General features: G+C 34.0%; 1 protein-coding gene across 7 annotated transcripts in view; it reads right to left on the bottom strand.

Annotated features, from left to right (window-relative positions):
* Positions 1-20552, bottom strand: part of ADGRL3 (adhesion G protein-coupled receptor L3) — a 912567-nt gene that overhangs the window by 8430 nt on the left and 883585 nt on the right. Inside the window, exon 27 of one of the 7 annotated variants that reach the window (XM_037829887.1) lies at positions 416-544. The exons of the other annotated variants lie outside the window; for them this stretch is intronic. Coding sequence (XP_037685815.1) covers positions 416-544 — 129 coding nt within the window. The remainder of the gene's footprint in view (positions 1-415; positions 545-20552) is intronic. 7 annotated transcript variants of the gene reach the window in all.

The following is a 20552-nucleotide window of genomic DNA, read 5'->3' as shown; positions in this document are numbered from 1 at the left end:
TATTTTCTTGGTCTTACAACATTAAGACTATTGAGTCAAGTCTTCCTTCATCTCACTTACCTTAAGCAAATATCTCTTTTCTCAAAATAAATACGTATGTATTTAATATAGAAATAAATCAAATAGCAAGAAAAGAATTGACAAACCACAGTACATTTTATAACAATACAGAGAAACAAACACATATTGACGAATCAAGCATTTGTGTATCAGAAGGAAGCCATTTCTTACTAAGGAAAACCTAAGGAAAATGGAAAATAAAAGCACCAAGAGGGATGGAATGGGAAAGGAGTCTGTGCGTCTGCTTCCAAAACAAACAAAAGGAGGGAGAAAGGAAAGAAAGATAGAATGTGCCCATAAAAGCTACATAAAATGGGACTCTCACTTGAAAAAATTAAGATAAACTCCAGCACACCTTGTGCGTTGTACATGCTGACAGAAGGGTTGTTACAAACCGCCGGTTCCCCAAGCAATGTATTATAGGGATTGTTAGTACCATGCGGACGAAGCAGAGCATTGCTTATAAGATGATTAGCCATGGCTCCTGGAGCAGCCCCATAGAAAGACAGAGAAAAGAAAAGGTCAATCAGGCAAATGTGTTTAAAGAAAAGAAAGGAAACATTTTGAATGACAACATTTGCTATAGTCCTGATTACAGGCAGGCAGTTAATTAGACTCAAAAATATATGCCATTACAGCACACGTTTCCAACAATGCACATATCTGAGTCAATGGGAAAGAAAGAAAATAATTCACAAGGCTAATTAGCCACATTTAGGATGTTCTCTTTCCCAAGGTGTAAGCAAGAATATGTTCCCATGCTTGCTAAAAATAAAGAAAAGCAAAATCCAGTAGCCCAAACAAACAAACCACAAAACAAAAACAATAGCCAAAAAAAAAAAAAAAAGGTTAAAAATTCAGAAAGAAAAGCTAAAATTAAACAAAACATTCCCTTATTCAAAGAAATCACTGGGTTGTTTTCAATGAAATTAAAAAAACAATAAAAAAGCAACATTTACAATAAAATACATTTGGAGAGCAGTTGTGGACACAACAGAAGAATTTGACATTTATTAAAATTCTGTGAAGAGGAATTATTTAAACTGCAATAAAATAAAATATAATCAATTTTATTAGTACACTATAGTAGGCATACTAATTTGGTGAATTTATAAATCTGATAAAATAATCATGTGGGTTTTATTTGTAAATATTTTTGATATTAACTTCATGATATCAAGCAATATATAAAATTTAATTTTCCATGTTCCATCTGGCTGTTTGGACTTTGGCATAACAAAGTAACAAAGTTAAATTCTTTCATCTTCTTGTGAACAGATGCACTTGGTTTTTAAGGCACCATCAATATGAGTTGCAACCTCCCATCCTCCAAAGCCATTTAACCAAAAAGCAAAAAATTAGACGAAGGCATTTATTAAATATATTAGACCATGTTTGAAGCTGATAGGCAGAACAGTGAATTTATTTTAGATAATAAAGAAAGGAAAATGTCTGAGGAAAGGAAAATACAAATTGTACGGGGCTAGTCATGTCGAGTAAACACACAGATTTATCTCTAATTAAAAATACATGTATACATATATATACAATTTACAGGATGAAAATGCAATCTATAGAGTGAGAGAAAATGTTTGTAAATAAATTTACAAATATTTGCAATCCAATAAAGGACTAATATCTATCTATCTATATATATACTAGCCTATATAAAGCACTATCAAAAGCAAATGGTATACTTTTATTTTTTATTTTTATTCTGATTCTTTCTGATGTAAGGAAAAGGTTCAGAAATAGATTGTGGTGATGAATGCATAACTATATGATGGTACTGTGAACAGTGGCTTGTACACCATTGATGACTGTATGGTATGTGAATACATTTTAAAAAAAAAAGCAAATGGTAAAATCTGATTAGAAAATTGGCAAAAGGCACAAACAAAGACTTCACCAGAGAGGATATACAGGTGTCAAATAAGCACATGAAAACATGTGTTATTTGCTACTAGGGAAATGTATACTACAACCACAAATATCACTACACACCTAAAGTAAAAAAGAATAACACCATCAAATGCTGGTGAGGATGTGGAGCAAGTGGATCACTCATATAATGCTGGTGGGAATGTAAAATAGTGCAGTCACTTTGGAAAATAGTTTGGATGTTTCTTATAAAAGTAAACATGCAATTACCACACCACCCAGCAACTTCACTTCTGGCCACTTATCTCAGAGAAGTATAAATTTACGTTCACACAAAAACCTGTATATAAATGTTCATAGCAGCCTTGTTTGTAATGGATAAAATCTGGAAACAGCCCAGATATTTTTCTACAGGTGAATAATTAAAGAAACTGTGTTACACGCACATCATGGAATATCACTCAGTAATAAAAAGGAACAGACTCTCGATACACACAACAACCTGGATTAATCTGCAGAAAATTTTACTGAGTGAAAAAAGTAAATCCAATAAGGTTACATACTTTATAATTTCACTTACGTATAACATTCTCGAAATGGCAAAATTATAGAAATGGAGACCAGGTCTGTTGTTGACAGGGATTAAAGACTGGGGAGGAGGAGAGGAGGGAAATGAAAGTGGGTGTGGCTATAAAAGGGCCAAATGAGGCATCTTTTTAGTGACGGAACTATTCGTATCTTGACTGTGGTGGTGTATACACAAACTTACTTGTGATAAAATTGCATAGAACTAAACAAACACACATACAAACACACAAACACAAATGAGTACAAGCAAAACTGGGGAAATCTGAATGAGATTGATGGACTGTATCAATATCAATATCCTGGTGGTAATATTGTACTATAGTTTTTCAAGATATTACTATTAGGGGAAACTGAGTAAAGGGTATATGGATCTTTCTGTATTATTTCTTACAACTGCTTAAGAATATACTATTATCTCAAAATAAAAAGTAATCTATAATGAATTAAGAAGAGAAACCAAATTTAGTCACTGATAGAAAATGTCTAAAGAAAAAGAAGAGAAAATTCATCATGTTATATTTAATCTGTCCTAAATTATAATGCTTTAGCATATAGTAAGTTATCAGTCACTTAACAAAAATTTTAACATCAAAATTGGGAAAGTGAGCACCTCTACATTTAACGGGCAATGTAGCTATATTTCTAGATATAATATTGCCAGATTTCCAGAGCCCTTTGGTCTATGTTGATCTGGAAAGCGTTAGTTCTTTCAGGAAAGAAACCATGTGTTTGCATCCTGTACAGAACTAACCTAGAATTCGCAAAGAAGTTTTCACTTACTAAATGCTCAGTCAATGTTTGCTAAAGTTGCACAGCATATGAATTTAAAAGTTTTTACATAGAACAATGGCAGATCTTTATTTTATCATTTAGTGGGTATATCAGGATATTATTTTCCACTGATGAGTATATGGAATTTATTCATATTCCATATATATGAAAAATATATGGAATATCAAGAAGAAAAATTAAAGAATACGTCACAGTGTATTTCAGATAAGAAATGCAATGATAATGTAAACAAATATATATATTACTGATGTTAGACAAATTTAAGATTAACTGTTGGAGACAGGATTTGGTCTGCCAGCTTTTTTGTTTTTTTAACAAACTGCCTGTAAATTTTACCCGCTACCTAATATTTATTATTCTAGACTTTGTTTCAAGGAATAAGGAAAATTAGTCTCCTAATACAAATAATAACTTTCAAAAGTACTCTAAATAAGCATCTAAATAGGAAATGAAAGTTTAGAAGCAACTTAAAATGAACTAGAGTAAAACTTTAAAAATGTAAAATTAATTGCTCAAATTCTTTTCCCTCCCTTAAAGATCAAATAAGAGGTAAAATCTTTATGGTTAAGGCTTCCATTTATGGCTTTACACATTTCCCTTCATTACGGTACATTATTTCACTTGAACTGATTAGAAAACATGCAACAGAGTGTGAAGATTGCATGCCACCTTTTTTTTCCTTGCTTCATATAGCTGAAAAAGTAAAATATCTCCTTGTCTTATATTTTTCTATATACTGATATAAAAGAGATAATTTGAGCTTTAGAATAAAGGAACAATTGAGTTGAAAAGATTCAAGCAAAAGCAGGAATCAAGCATAATCAATATTTGCCTTCTGTGTTTACCATTCAATTTATCGAAAGCCAAGAACATAAGAATAAAGCAATGGTTTACTATACAAAAAAATGGAGGAATTTCATAATGGAATTCTAATAAAGCCTTCAAAGTAATTAGTCAGATAATCTGTCTTGCTTTACTTTTTCCAGGATAAAACTCATTTTCTGTTCCTAAGTATCAGTAAAACTATTTTTAAAATAGTACTTTTATTGGTAAAACTATTTATTGGTAGAACTGAAACCAACTTTAGTCCTAAAATTGGAGGGTTATAATTCAAGTAAGGACTTCAGCAAGGTGAAGAGAAGAGTAGTATATGGAATCTGATGATGAATGTTTTGAGAAGAGTATAATGTTATGGATATGCTCTATAGGTTTATGAGTTTGATAAATGAGGGATATGTCTGAGTAACCAAATAATTATCCCTCATTTGATTCACTTAATGTAAGAAGTCAGTACTTTTTGATGCTTTTCAAGGAAGCTCAGTGCTTGGAGTGACCTAAGGAGTCATTCTGCCTGTTGCCATCCCAAACAAGTGCAAATTTTCTATGGAGGTGTTATCACCATGGTTCCTACAGTCCACATCCACATTTATACTTTTGAAATGGTGGCTCTGACTGTGCTGAAAAAAATGGCTTGCTGCCAATGCTTAGTTCTTTTAATTGAAAATTTGCACAGAACCTGTATTTTTCCATCTTTTATGTGTGTAGTTACTTTTGGCTTTCCTCTATAGGTGCAATGCATTTCACTTGTCTTTGCTGAAGTCTATTCTGTTTGCTTCTGGCTGTTTTCTCAATTTACTCAGGTCACTTTAAATTCTGACACTATTTTCCAGGGTTCAGTCCACCCTGTCTCTTCATTTTTCCTACAACTACCTTCTGATTTGTAAACTTCTCCTGTAATAGATGTGAAATTGTTGAAGACTTCCAGAAAGATCAGTGTTTACAGATCATCTGTCACTGTTTTTCACATAGAAGTTAAACTTACTGGTTAGTCAGTTTAAAGACACAAATATGTTGGTGGGGTTTTTTTTTTTTTTTGGTGGGTGGGGGGGATAGTTACTGTACTACATATGTGAACAGAATGTTTATTTGAAAATTTTCACTGGAGTGGAAACACCAGGAAAACAGGGACTACACTGGATTTTTTCACTGCTCTATAAAAAGTGTCTAGAATAGTTCCTGGAGTTCAATACGTATTTGCTTAATAAATGAAAAAACTTATGAGAATTCTATGGTGTCTTACAAATACAGAACTAAAACACAGTCTTTTTGATCAATTATTATTATTTTTATGAATTTGAGAAAAATTTTTAAGAGTGCCAATAGTCTAATTCCTGACGTGATTTCTTTATTTACTTCTAACACTAACTATACCAGGTACTATACTACTGAAACTTTTAAAGCAGAAATAACCCCTCATATAATTATTTGGAAAAACAAAATGCTACTTAAATATTAACTGTAGATATTAATAGTGAGACAAACAAAACAAAATAAAACAAAATAGTATAACCTGCCATTACTCAAAGTTACAAGTTCAAATTGGAGTTCAAATAAAGTGACTAACTAAAAATAGCTATCCTAATTATCTAATTAACCAAATCCTGGCTATAGGCTAGTCATACCTGCTTATTTGCTGTCAGAAACAAGGGTTGGAAGAGGAATTAAAATTGAATTTCAGCATAGGTGAATCATCATCATGGCTGTCAACAGAAGACCAACCACACAAATTTTTATTTTGGGGAAAAGCATGATTCAAAGCAAACAGTATTTTCATATTCTATATTGAAAAACTGGGGTAAGTTTTTCTGACAGTTACTTAGAAAATTAGAACCAAAAGCCAAAGAAAAAGACTAAATGTAGAATCCTAGAAAGTCATTTTAAGAAGGGTTCATTTCTTTTTCATTTTTTTTTACCTGTAAATAGACTTATATCAAAGTTTTTGAAATCATGAATTTTGAATGAATAAAAATAGTACATTCTTTTCAAAAGTATAGTTTTGCCATGAAACTGATATTTCTTTCCTTGTGAAATTAAAATTGGTGTTTTGACATTGGGAGGTCCTGAATGACAGCACTGTCTAGGCCAGTTCAATGTGATACAAGTAATTGATGACTAGAAATCAAAGGCAGGTCGGCATGCTTTGAAATTGTGAGGTAAAGAACAGATGTGAAAAATGATGACAGTTGGATCTCACTTGAATCTATGATATCATTCAAAAATATAATTCAAACAACACTTCTTCTTAAAAGCAGGCTAACAAAAATATACCAAAAACCTCTTAAAATAACTTGAATTGTCACTCTGTTCTGCTTCTCAGACTTCTTTTAAATAAACTGTTCTTACATTCTTATTTGATCAGATTGGATAGACAAAGTTTAATCATTCAAGGCCTTGGTAATATAACCAACAAACTGAGTACAGCTATTATTCAACAGTCACAAACTGATAGCCTACAATATCAATTTATTGTTATTTATAAATACATAGGATTTGTTTAATCCTAAAAAAATAGTTTTACCCTAATGGTTCTTTCTTTTGTAGTACAGTTCACTGTCCATTCCGTTCCCTCATGGTTCTCTCTCCTTTTGTGTGAAAAAGTTATACATAGATAGCATTTTTCTGTTATGAAATCACCTCCATTACACACACTGAGTGATGTATATAAAACAAAGTTACATATAAGGCAGAGTTATCATTGAGTGATGCCTCTGTGCTTTTGTTTTCAGATCTTAATTTTGGCCCATAAAGGAGATTTCATTTTGTACAAGTAAAAACAGCCTCATTAATGATAGTATTTTCTATATAATTAGAATATTAATTTAAAATAATAACTTCAGTATAAAGCAAGGGCTCTTTCCAGGGGGATGATATCCATGAAGTTGTAAGCCCTTTAATATTGCATGCAAAATGCTATAGGTGAAATGTTTTTGTGTACCTATACATGCCTTAACTTCCTTCTGGTGAGAGGGTCCCATGGCTTTTATTTCCTTTTCAAACAGTTAAGAAAACTAGTATAAGGGGAAAGAAGAGGTAAATCTCTTTATTAGTGAACCAAAACATAAACAGGAAAACTGGAAAAAAAGAGAGGTACCAAAGTACACCTTATGTATATAAATTTTGCCTAATCAACTGCAATATAATATGAGAAGGTTATAACTCAAAGTTTAGAAGAGAGTAAGATTTTAACATTATCTAATATACTATCACCATTTAAGACATAAAGGAACAAAGAACCAAAGATATAATATATTCAGTATCACACATGGCTTTGATAGTTTTATTTAAACATTTAGATCAATGATTTGCAAAACTTCTTTTATGTACCCCCTCTCAAAAAACATTTCAAACATAATTTTATTATGAACCTTGTAGGAGGGAATCATGTTTTCCTCATATGCTCTTCTGTATTGCTTAATTATTTTCATATTAATGAATTAATTTATAAAAATTAAAAAAGAAAACAAAAGTAGATAGAAGATGTTTCTAGAAGTATGGGGATTTCAGTTAACAGACTTAGTTTAGTTTAAGTATTGTTTCCTATTTTTTGCTTCAACACACACAAATCTACAGAGAGATGAACCTTATAGGGTTACTTTATGAAACAGAGAAAGCCATATAAATTAGGACCAAGTTGTTTATAATTTAAAACCTAATGGAGATGGGAGCTAAGATGACGGCATAGAGAGGAGTGGAAGACTGTTAGTCCCCCCCAGAACAATTCATAAATGAACAAAAAACTAGCAAATAACCTGGAATAACTGCAGAGATGCAAACATGACTGTCCTCATCATCCACCAACCTGAATTGGGAGGAATGCTCAAGATCGCAGCATAAAATCTGTAAGTAAAACTGCGCACCTGTGCTGAGAGCCGAGAGCCAAGAGCCCCTCCTCATGGAAGCCTCGCGGTGCTAGAGAGCAGCACTCTCTCAGCCCAGCTCCAACTGGGGTTTTAATGTTAACTGCTCAATACAGACAGTGAATCCTCAACAAGCAGACAGAGGCTTTTGGTGACAACTGACCTTGGGAGAGTCGGGGGACATATCTGTCTCAGGACGAGGAGCCCAGAGGATCGGGTGCTATCTCTGGCTGATGGGTGAATTTGGGAGCTTTTCTGTCCCTTTCTCTCTCTGTGGAGAAAACCTCAGCCATTTTCAGCCTGCAGTGCTTTGCAGTAAAGACAGCCTCAGCCATTTTAAAATCAAAACACTTTGATCAGCAGAGTCAGAGAAACAAAGAACTTATTGATATGCCATGACCTCTCAGGAGGGGGCATAGCTTCCCAAGAGGAAATGGAGGGGCCCAGCTCTATTGCCAGCCTTTAGGAACCAGACCCCAAAGCCTGGAGGAGGAGAGCCACAGGCCACACCCTCTTACAACAGCTGGTGACAGGCTGACAGGTGCACCTGCCAGGCAGAAAAGCACAGGTGTGTCAGTCCTGTAAGAAAAACCATTAGGGAAACCGGATACTGAATATTTCCTCCTTCTGGGACCTGGGCCTGTTCTCATCTGGGAAAACCTGATTGGGGTGGCCTAGGAGGTCAGATGCCTAGACAACAGAAAACTACAACCTACACTAAGAAAAACGAAGTTATGGCCCAGTTAAAGGGACAAATGTACACTTCAACTGAGATACAGGAATTTAAACAACTAATGCTAAATCAATTCAAAAAGTTTAGAGAAGATTTCGCAAAAGAGATAGAGGCTATAAAGAAAACACTGGGCATACATAAGGCAGAAATGGAAAGTTAAAAAAAACAATTAGTAGAATCTATGGAAATGAAAGGCACAACACAATAGACGAAAGACACAATGGAACCATACAACAGCAGATCTCAAGAGGCAGAAGAAAACACTCAGGAACTGGAGAATAAAACACCTGAAAGCCTACACGCAAAGGAGCAGATGGAGAAAAGAATGAAAAAATATGAGCAACGTCTCCGGGAACTTAAGGATGAAACAAAGTACAAGAATATACATATCACTGGTGTCCCAGAAGGAGAAGAGAAGGGAAAAGGGGCAGAAGCAATAATAGAGGAAATAATCAATGAAAATTTCCCATCTCTTATGAAAGACATAAAATTACAGATCCAAGAAGCGCAGCATACTCCAAATAGAATAGATCTGAATAGGCCTATGCCAAGACACTTAATAATCAGATTATCAAATGTCAAAGACAAAGAGAGAATCCTGAAAGCAGCAAGAGAAAAGCAATCCATCACATACAAAGGAAGCTTAATAAGACTATGTGTGGATCTCTCAGCAGAAACCATGGAGGCAAGAAGGAAGTGGTGTGATATATTTCAGATACTGAAAGAGAAAAACTGCGAACCAAGAATCCCGCATCCAGCAAAGCTGTCCTTCAAGAATGAGGGAGAGCTCAAAATATTTTCCGACAAACAGATAATGAGAGACTTTGTGAACAAGACACCCGCCCTACAGGAAATACTAAAGGGAGCACTACAGAGTGATAGCAGAAGACAGGAGTGCATGGTTTGGAACACAATTTTGGGAGATGGTAGCACAGCAATGTAAGTACACTGAACAAAGATAACTATGAATACGGTTGAGAGAGGAAGATTGGGAGCATGTGAGACACCAGAAGAAAGGAGGAAAGATAAAGACTGGGACTGTATAACTTGGTGAAATCTAGAGTGTTCAACAATTGTGATAAAATGTACAAATATGTTCTTTTACGAGGGAGAACAAGCAAATGTCAACCTTGCAAGGTGTTAAAAATGGGGAGGCATTGGGGGAGGGATGCAATCAACATAAACTAGAGACTGTAACTAACAGAATCATTGTATTATGCTTCCTTTAATGTAACAAAGGCAATATACCAAGGTAAATGCAGATAAGAGGAGGGGAAAGTCGAGGCATGTTAGACACTTGACACTGGTGGTACTGTCTGACTCTTTACTCTACCTTGATTTAAGGTTATTTTTCCTGTTGCTGCTTCCTAGTTGTCATTTTTTTCCCCTCTTTCTTTTGCTTCTCTACCTTCTTTGACTCTCCCTCCTGACTTGTGGAAGAAATGTACATGCCCTTATATAGATAGTGGTGAAGGTGGTGAACACATAAATACTTGACCATACAAAGAACCATTGATTGTTTACTTACTATGGAATGTATGTTGTGTGAACAAAACCATCTTAAAAAAAAAAAATGGGTTGATGACAAAACCTTGAGGGCAATATACTGAGTGAAATAAGCCAGACTCATAAGGACAAATATTGCAGGGTCTCACTGTTAGAAACTAATTATAATATGTAAACTCACAGACATATAATATAAGGTACCAAGATACAGGATGAGGCTTAAGAATGGGGAGTGGTTGCTTAGTATGCACAGAATGTTCAACTAGGATATACTCAAATGTTTGGAAATGAACAGAGGTGTCGGTCGCAGGATGTGAGAATAACTAACAGCGCCGAATGGTGCATGAATGAGGTGGAAAGGGGAAGCTCAGAGTCATATATGTCACCAGAAGGAAAGTTGGAGGTCAAAAGATGGGAATGTACAAAACTGAATCCTATGGTGGGCAATGTCCATGATTAACTGTACAAATATTAGAAAACTTCCATGAACCAGAACAAATGTATGACAATACAATTAGAAGTTAATAATAGAGGGGCACATAGGGAAGAAATATATACCTATTGCAAACTATATACTACAGTTAGTAGTATTTCAGTGTTCTTTCATAAACAGTAACAAATGTACTATACCAATTCTATGAGTCAACAATTGGGGGGGGTGGTTAGGGATATGGGAGGATTTGAGTTTCCTTTTCTTTTTTTTTTTTTTCTTTGTTCATCTTTCATTTCATTTCTTGTCTGGAGTAATGAAAAGGTTCTAAAAATTGAACAAAAATTAAGTGTGGCGATGGACGCACAGCTGTATGAGAGTACCAGGGGCAAGTGATTGTACACTTTGGATCTTTGGATAATTGTATGGTATCTGAAAAATCCCAATAAAAATTAAAAAGGAAATTAAAAAAAAAAAACCTAATGGAATCTGCATGCTATACTTAAAAGTTACCTAAGATAACTTTAAAAAGCAGAAAAATTGTAATTTTACATTTTAGTTTTTATTCAAATGATTAATAAAATTGCAAAGTGTCAAAGAAGAAACATTCTGTTGAAAGCCAAGAGCTCTTTAATCATTTTTTTTCTAAAGTTATAAATTGAAGAGCTGACATCTTGATTTATCACGCTGTGCATTTTTAATAGCCAACAAGTTTGCTATTAAATTTTAATCAATCTGTCTATTAAATTTCATTCAAATGGTTTGGCCATACTTCAGCTTCTTATAAAAACTAATTCATTCACTGGGTATCTATTAATATGAATTACAATGACATGTTTTCTCCAAAGTACATACTGGGTTATTGTTAGTTCAATATAAAATGAAATATTTTGAATGCAGAGGTGTTGCCTCTACTTTAATATATAAATTTAGAGTATTAGAGTTTGGAAACCTAGAAATTATCTATTCTGTTCCCCTAATTCTGCACTAACTGCTTTATACATGCCTTCTCTACACACATACGAGTTTTTTAAATATTATGTATTTAGAAGTCAAATTGTGGGTCATATGTTGTGCACATTTTTAGTTTTGACATATTCCCAAAATGTTTTCAAATGTTCATGCCACTTCACACTCCCACAAACATTCTTTTTATTATGGCTAAGACTTGGTATTCTCGGATTGATATTTTTGCCAATTTCATGGGGCATGAAAAGATATTTCAAATCACTGTTGTTTTTGCATTTCCCTGAGTACTACACAGGTGGGATAATTTTTCATGTTTTTTGGCCATAAGGGTTTCTTGTTCTGTTCATATCTTTTGTCCTTATTTATATTGGGTTATTGAATTTTATTTATTGATTTGTAGACATTCTTTATATAATTTGGATAGTAATATTTTGTTTGTTATGTATGTTTTATACACCTTCTCCCAATGTCTTGTCTGTTATATAGTACTATTTAAATTTTAGGAAGACAACCATATCGCTCTTTTTCTTACGTTTGTGATCTTTGTTATTTTGTTTTTGAGAACTTCTTATTTAATTCAAAAATCTTAAAGATATTTTCTTCCTAAAGCTTTAAGGCATTACTTTTTACATTTGAATGTTTTTTTCTGGTATGATACTCAGCACAAACCTGCCATGTTGCAAATAAAGAATCCAATGTCACTAGGTAGTGTGACTTTTTTCATGTAAGTAGTCAAAAGCAACATTGCTTAGAAATTTTAGGTTTTCTGACTACTTAAGCCAATAGAAATAGGCCTGGGACAAGGAATTCTTGGTGAATCTTTGTTTCACAGTAGAGGAGGGGGTTGATATGAAGCAGAAGTGATGCACCTATACTAATCAGTCATTTACTTCTGAAGTTCACCTTTTGTGGTCAGTGTGTACATATCTTTGTGCTATTAACTTGGACAATTTGAATTCATTGGCATAATGCTCCAAACAACTGCATACTGAACCTGACGCAAATGGGCCAATTCAGCTAAACACTGGCAAAATAGAAGTGAGTCACTATTCTTTTTGGTAAATCAAAGGCATTTAGCAAAAAATATTTATGCTTACAATTCACTAAATAGCTACCCAATTACCACTTGATAATCTCTTGATAATCTGCTCATGGTCAATCTCACAGCTATATTTATAAATTGCACACTACTTGTGCATTTTTGCTAAATAAAACAAACCCCAGAAATATAAGTATTTGGCAAATACAAAATAATGTACTAAAATGAAGAAAACATGACTTTTAAACAGCACTTTCTCTCCTACATTGGAATGTGTCTCTTTCTTATACTGTGCAAATTATAGAAGTTTACATGCATAATGTCTACCCTGACTAAAATCTCAACTTTAAAATCGGAACCTATAAGTGAAAAAGTATATCTGAAAAAAGGATAAGAATTAAAACAAATTATCTATGAATAAAGAAGTACTTGAGGGGAGGAGCTAAGATGGCGGCATAGAGAGGAGTGGAAGCTAGTTAGTCCCCTGGACCAACTAATGAACAACAGGAACAACTAGTAAATAACCTGGAATAACTGCAGGGAGACAAACATGGCTGTCCACTCATCATACATCAACCTGAATTGGGAGGAATGCCCGAGATCACAGCATAAAATCTGTAAGTAAAAACTGCAGACCTGAGCCAAGAGCCCCTCTCTCATGAAAGCCTCACGGTGCTACAGAGAAGCACTCTCTGAACAAGCAAACAAGCACCAACCGGGGTTTTAATGTTAACCACCCAATACAGACTGCAAATCCCCAACAAGCAGAGGCTTTTGGTGACAACTGACCTTGGAGAGTCAGGGGACGTGCGTGTCTCGGGATGGGGAGCCCAAAGGATAGGGTGCTGTCTCTGGCTGACGGGTGAATCTGGGGGCTGTCCCTTTCTCTCTCTCTCAACCCGGGTGGCTCAGTGAAGAAAGCCTCAACCATTTTCGGTTTTCAGTGCTCTACCGTAAAGAAAGCCTCAGCCATTTTAAACTCACAGCACTCTGACCCAGAGAACAGTAGAGATAGCAGAGTCAGAGAAACAAAGAATCTATTTATATGCAAATGACCTCTCTCTAGGGGGCATATCTTCCCAAGAGGAAAGAGGTGGGGCCCAGCTCTACTACCCACCTTCCATTCAGAACCAGATCCTAGAGCTTGGGGGAAAACAGCCAAGGGCTGTACCTCCTTACACCAGCCTGGAGTGACAGGCTGACAGGCGCCACCCGCTGGGCAGAAAAGCACAGGGTGTGTCAATCCTCTAAGACACACCATCAGGGAAACTGGATACTGAATATTTCCTCCTTCTGGAACCTGAGCCTGTTCTTGTCTGGGAAAACCTCGTTGGGGTAGACAAGGAAGTCAGATACCTAGACAACAAAAAACTACAACCTACACTAAGAAAAACGAAGTTATGGCCCAGTAAAAGGAACAAACTTACGCTTCAACTGAGATACAGGAATTTAAACAACTAATACTAAATCAACTCAAAAAGTTTAGAGAAGATTTGGCAAAAGAGATAAAGGCAATAAAGAAAACACTGGGCGTACATAAGGCAGAAATCGAAACTTCGAAAAAACAACTGACAGAATTTATGGAAATGAAAGGCACAACACAAGAGATGAAAGACACAATGGAAACATACAACAGCAGATCTCAAGGGGCAGAAGAAAACATTCAGGGACTGGAGAACAAAGCAACTGAAAGCCTACACACAGAACAAATAGAGAAAATAATGGGAAAATATGAGCAACGTCTCCAGGAATTTAAGGACAAAACAAAATACAAGAATGTACATGTCATTGGTTTCCCAGAAGGAGAAGAGAAGGGAAAAGGGGCAGAAGCAATAAATAGAGGAAATAATCAATGAAAATTTTTCAAAATAATCAATGAAAATTTCCCATCTCTTATGAAAGACATAAAAGTACGGATCCAAGAAGTGCAGCATACTCCAAACAGAATAGACCTGAATAGGCCTATGCCAAGACACTTAATAATCAGATTATCAAATGTCAAAGACAAAGACAGATTCCTGAAAGCAGCAAGAGAAAAGCTATCCATCACATACAAAGGAAGCTTGATAAGACTATGTGCAGATTTCTCAGCAGAAACCATGGAGGCAAGAAGGAAGTGGTGTGATATATTTAAGATACTGAAAGAGAAAAACCACCAACCAAGAATCCTATATCTGACAAAACTGTCCTTCAAATACGAGGGAGATTTCAAAATATTCTCTGACAGACAATGAGAGATTTTGTGAACAGGACACCTGCCCTACAGGAAATACTAAACGGAGCACTACAGACTGAAAGGAAAAGACAGGAATGAGAGGTTTGGAACACAATTTTGGGAGATGGTAGCACAGCAACGTAAGTACACTGAACAAAGATGACTATGAATATGTTTGAAAGAGGAAGGTTAGGAGCATGTGGGACACCAGAAAAAAAGAGCAAAGATTAAAGACTGGGACTGTGTAAACTGGTGAAACCTAGAGTGTTCAACAATTATGATAAAATGTACAAATATGCTTTTTCACAAGGGAGAACAAATGAACATCAACCTTGCAAAGTGTTAAAAATAGGGAGGTATTGGGGGAAAAATACAATCAATGTAAACTAAAGACTATAATTAAAAGAATCATTGTATTATGCTTCCTTTAATGTAACAAAGGCAATATACCAAGGTAAATGAAGATAAGAGGATGGCATAGGGTAACGGTGTGAGACTCTTGACATTGGTGGTGTTGTCTGACTCTTTATCCTAGTTTGATCTAAGGTTATCTTTCATTTCACTGCTTCCTAGCCGTCATGTTTTTTTTCCCTCTTTTTTTCTTTTTCTTTTGTATTTCTACTCTCTTTGACTCTTCCTCTGCTTTGTGGATGAAATGTAGATATCCTTATATAGATAGTGGTGAGGGTGGTGAACACATAAATTTGTGACTGTACAGGGAACCACTGATTGTTTACTTAGGATGGAACGTATGATGTGTGAACAAAATCTTCCTTAAAAAAAAACGAGTTGATGATGAAAACTTGAGGGCAATATACTGAGACAAATATTGCAGGGTCTCACTGATAGGAACTAATTATAATATGTAAACTCATAGACATGAAATATAAGTTACCAGGATATAGAATGAGGCTGAAGAATGGGGAGCGGTTGCTTATTATGAGCAGAATGTGCAACTAGGGTGAACTTAAATATTTGGAAATGGATAGGGGTGATGGTAGCATGTTGTGAGAATAACAGTGCTGAATAGTGCGTGAATGTGGTGGAAAGGGGAAGCTCAGAGTCACGTGTGTCACCAGAAGGAAAGATGGAGGTTACAAGATGGGAATGTATAAAACAGTAAACCCTGTGGTGGGCAATGTCTGAGACTAACTGTACAAATATTAGAAATCTCTTTCATGAACCAGAACAAAAGTATGACACTACAACTAGAAGTTAATAATAGAGGGCATATAGGGAAAAAATATATACCTATTGTAAACTATATACTACAGTTAGTAGTATTTCAATGTTCTTTCATAAACAGTAACAAATGTACTATACCAACACTACGAGTCAACAATACAGTGGGGGGGGGGTTAGGGATATGGGAGGATTTGAGTTTCCTTTTCTTTCTTTTTTTTTCTTTCTTTGTCCTTATTTATTGTCTGGAGTAATGAAAATGTTTTAAAAATTGAACAAAAAATAATTGTGTTGATGGATGCACAGCTGTATGATGGTACCGGGAGTAACTGATTGTACAATTTGGATCTTTGGATAACTGTACGGTATGTGAACAAGCACGATAAAAGACAAACAAACAAACAGAAAGATACTTAATAATGTTGCTCAGAGAATATATTATTATATATATTATTCTATTATTATATAATAATAATCAGCTCTGCTCTATTTAGACTGAGGCTGATTTAGGAAATTACATTGTTTCTATTTTTCTGCATCAAGATGGACTATCTGCCTTCAATCTATGCATCATCTCAAATCTTTGTTAATTCTCCAGTGACATTCCTATCTACAAATTATTTTCTAAAAATGTGTTTTTTTCTGTTTTCAAGCATCTACATTCCTTATAATGGTAAATTATACTGAAAGCTTATCATGGAAATCACAGAAGAACCTATCACATAAATGCTACTTTCAAATGGCATGCAGTATGGAAGGTTGAGCTATATAAAGTGCAAGCCATTGGTGTAATTCAACAGGGGCTATTTTAGGAAGATACTACACAATTGCTGATAAAGACCATTTAAGTATCTGTCTTAGAAAAAAATAGAAAAAGGCTTTTTTAAATGACTGTATATCCCAGCTTCCACATTTTACTTTTGCATATAATTGAACTAACTCCTATTCACTTCAAAATAGATATAAGTTAATATAGCCTATTTCTTGAAAAAAAAAAGTTTGAACAAGTGAGGACTCAGTTAACTTTGGATATTGTATCCTGCATTTATTTAATCAGGACTTTTATGTTTATAATTCAGTAGAAACATTTTTCAATATGAGAGTCCAAGTATTGTTTTTTTTTTAAATTTGGATCAAATAACATTTCATAATTTCTGTTAAAAACAGAATTGGCTGCATAAAAGTACCAAGAATTTAATTTGTAACACTGTCATTGAAATTCCAATGCAAATAGAATTTCTACTCATTTAAGACATTATTATATTGTTCTGACTGAAAAGGACACAGCCTTAAGGAATACCAAATTCAGGAGTACCAAGATTTGAGAATTTATACCTTCTAAATGATTCTATTACTAAATGATTATAAGCAGAAGCTACCTGTTTTTAACACAAAATTTTCCCTCAAAAATGTTTATACCTTTACTTAAATATAAAAAAATTATAAGTCAAAGAAAAAATAATTCAACCAAAAAAAAAAAATACCTTGAGAAAGACTTCCAGGAAAGAAAAGAAGAATGCCAGCAAAAAGCTTTTTTTATAACCTAAGCCCCCAAAATTGGACAATAATGTATTTACATAATTCAATATCAAATAGCTTTTGTAAAAGTAATATATTATTTGCTAATCTATCTCCCTATATAGTCACATGTTTTTAGTTTTTTCTTTTTTTCCTAAATGAGCAGGATAAATCCACACTAAAGAACTGTACTTAGAAGAAATAAATTGGAAGCAAAAAAGTACTAGAAGGAAATGAATAAATAAATTTGTGAATGAGTATGCTGCTAAGAATACCTAATTTCCATGTGAAGTGATAAAAAATAAAGGTCACATTGAAATAGACCCTTTGATAGCATATATATTATTCTCATCTTCATCAAGCTTCATGAAAATTGTTATCACCAAAAACCAATTAAAATCTTTTGTTAACGTGTAGGGCTTTATAGTAAGAAAGATCTTGGTTGGAATCTAGATATTGTCCTTTACTAGCCATTTGATCTTGGGCAAGTTGCTTTAACTATCAAGAAACCCAATTTCTTCATGGATATAGAGATAATGAGAATAATGTATAGTATGTGCTCAAGTAAATGATAACTATATACACTAAAAGAGAAACACCAAATTTATCAAGAACTATAAAAAGGCATATTGCATTCTAGCAGAGAATCAGCCATTTAAATTTAAATTTTAATTTTAAATTTAATCTGAGAATAAATTTAAAATAACATCCTCTGTAACATTATATGAGACATTTTCAAAGGTAAATGAAAATGATTGACAGCATTGATATTTAAAACTTATCAATGTATTGCATTGCAGGCTATTTAATTCATAAACAAAACTATGTAAGAGATACTGCTTAAATATATATAAGGCAATATAACAATAAACCATGAAAAATGAAGAATCTGCTTCACAAAATGACTCTCTTTCTAGAGGGTCTATGAGAGCTTTAAGTAAAGAAAAATTAAAATTAAAATAATTACGAACATTTTACTATAGTGAATTGATTATGAAAGGCTGGATGATTAGGAGTCATATCCATGAGCAAAATCCCAGATGAAAATTTTACTGATAGCAAGGGATGCTTATTGTATTTGCACTTATATCATAATTCAAGTTCATAATAAGTGGTTTGTTATACAGGCTACTTTGACTTTTTACCTACAAGTACTCATAGGTATATTATTAATTTTTTGCAAATCTCACCAATAAATGTCAGGTTATAATAGGAGCTGGTTAGTATTTACAACCACTGATTTTATAATTCTTCAGAACAGCAAGGTTTTGGGCAACATGGCACATTTTATGCATATAAGCCAGATTATATTTTCTGACATTAATAAATTGCAGTGAATGGGCATGAGTGTTTCACCCTAGTAACTTCTGCTTTTTGTTTTTTAGAGAAGCTGTGGGTTTACAGAACAATTACGCATATAACACAGGCTTCCCATATACCACCCTATTATTAACATCTTGCTTTGGTGTAGAACATTTGTTAAAATTGATGACAGCACATTCTTATAATTGTAGTAATAACTATAGTCCATGGTTTAACTTGAGGTTCCTGTTTGTATTGTGTAGTTTTGTGGATTTTTTAAAAAAATATATTCTAGTAACCCATTTACAAAGTAAAATTTTCCCTTTTAACCATATTCAAATATATAATTCAGTGCTATCAGTTACATTCATAATGTTGTGCTACCATCACTATCATCCATCACCCCAAATAGAAACTATGCACCTTTAAAGCCTTAACTCTCAATTCGCTACCCCTACTCAGTATCCTGACAACATATGTTCTGATACTGACTCTATGGGTTTGCTTATAATAATTATTGCAAATCAGTGAGATCATAAAATATTTGTCCTTGTATCTGACTTATTTTACTCAACATTACATCTTCAAGGTTCATCCATGTTGTCGCATGTATAAAAATCCTTTTATGGATGAATAAAATTCCATTGTGTTTACATAACACGTTTTGTTTATTCATTGATTGATTGGATTCCATCCATCTTTTGGTAATTGTGAAAAATGCCACTATGAACCTCGTTGTGTAAATATCTGAGTCCCTCCTTAGAATTCTCTTGGTTATAGATCTAAAGGTGGGATTGCTGGAAATTGTACACTGAACTTTCTGAGGAACTGCCAAACTGTCTTCTACAGTGGCTACACCATTTTACACTCCTAACATAAATGAATGAGTGTTCCTAGTCTCCATATCCTCTCCAATACTTGTAATTTTCCATTTTTTAAATTGTAGACATTCTAGTGGGAGTGCAATGGTCTCTCATAGTGGTTTTGATTTGCATTTTCCTAAGGGCTAATCATGTCAAACAACATTTCATGTGCTTGTTTTTTTTTGGGGGGGGCCGGAACATTAGTATATCTTCATTGGAGAAATGTCTATTCAAATCTTTTGCCCATTTTAAAATTGGGTTGTTTGTCTTTTTGTTGTTGAGTTTTAGGTTTCTTTATATAATCCTAAATCAGATTATCAGATATGTGGTTTCCAAATATTTTCTCCAATTATGAAGGCTGTCTTTTTATTTTCATGATAAACTCCTTTGAGACCCAAATGTTTTAAATTTTCATGAGGTCCCAGTTATCTATGTTTTCTTTTGTTGCTTGAGCTTTGGGTGTAAAGCCTAAGAAACCATTGCATAATACAAAGTCCTGAAGAAGCTTCCATAAAGTTTCCTCTAGGAGTTTTATAGTTCTGGATTTTATATTTAGGTCTTGGATCCATTTTGAGTTAATTTTTATATATACTGTGAAGTATTTTTATAAAGAAGGGGTGCTGGAATTTTTAAAATGCCTTTTCGGTGTCAGTTGAGATGATCATGTATTCTTTTCCTTCACTCTATTATGTGTTGTGTTCTATTAATTGATTTCCTTATGTTGAACCACCCTGGCATACCTGGATAAATCCCATTTGATCATGGTGTATAATTCTT

This window comes from Choloepus didactylus, chromosome 3 (assembly GCF_015220235.1).
Source record: "Choloepus didactylus isolate mChoDid1 chromosome 3, mChoDid1.pri, whole genome shotgun sequence".
NCBI classification, from domain to species: Eukaryota; Metazoa; Chordata; class Mammalia; order Pilosa; family Megalonychidae; genus Choloepus; species Choloepus didactylus.
This window is presented reverse-complemented; position numbering and strand designations above follow the sequence as displayed.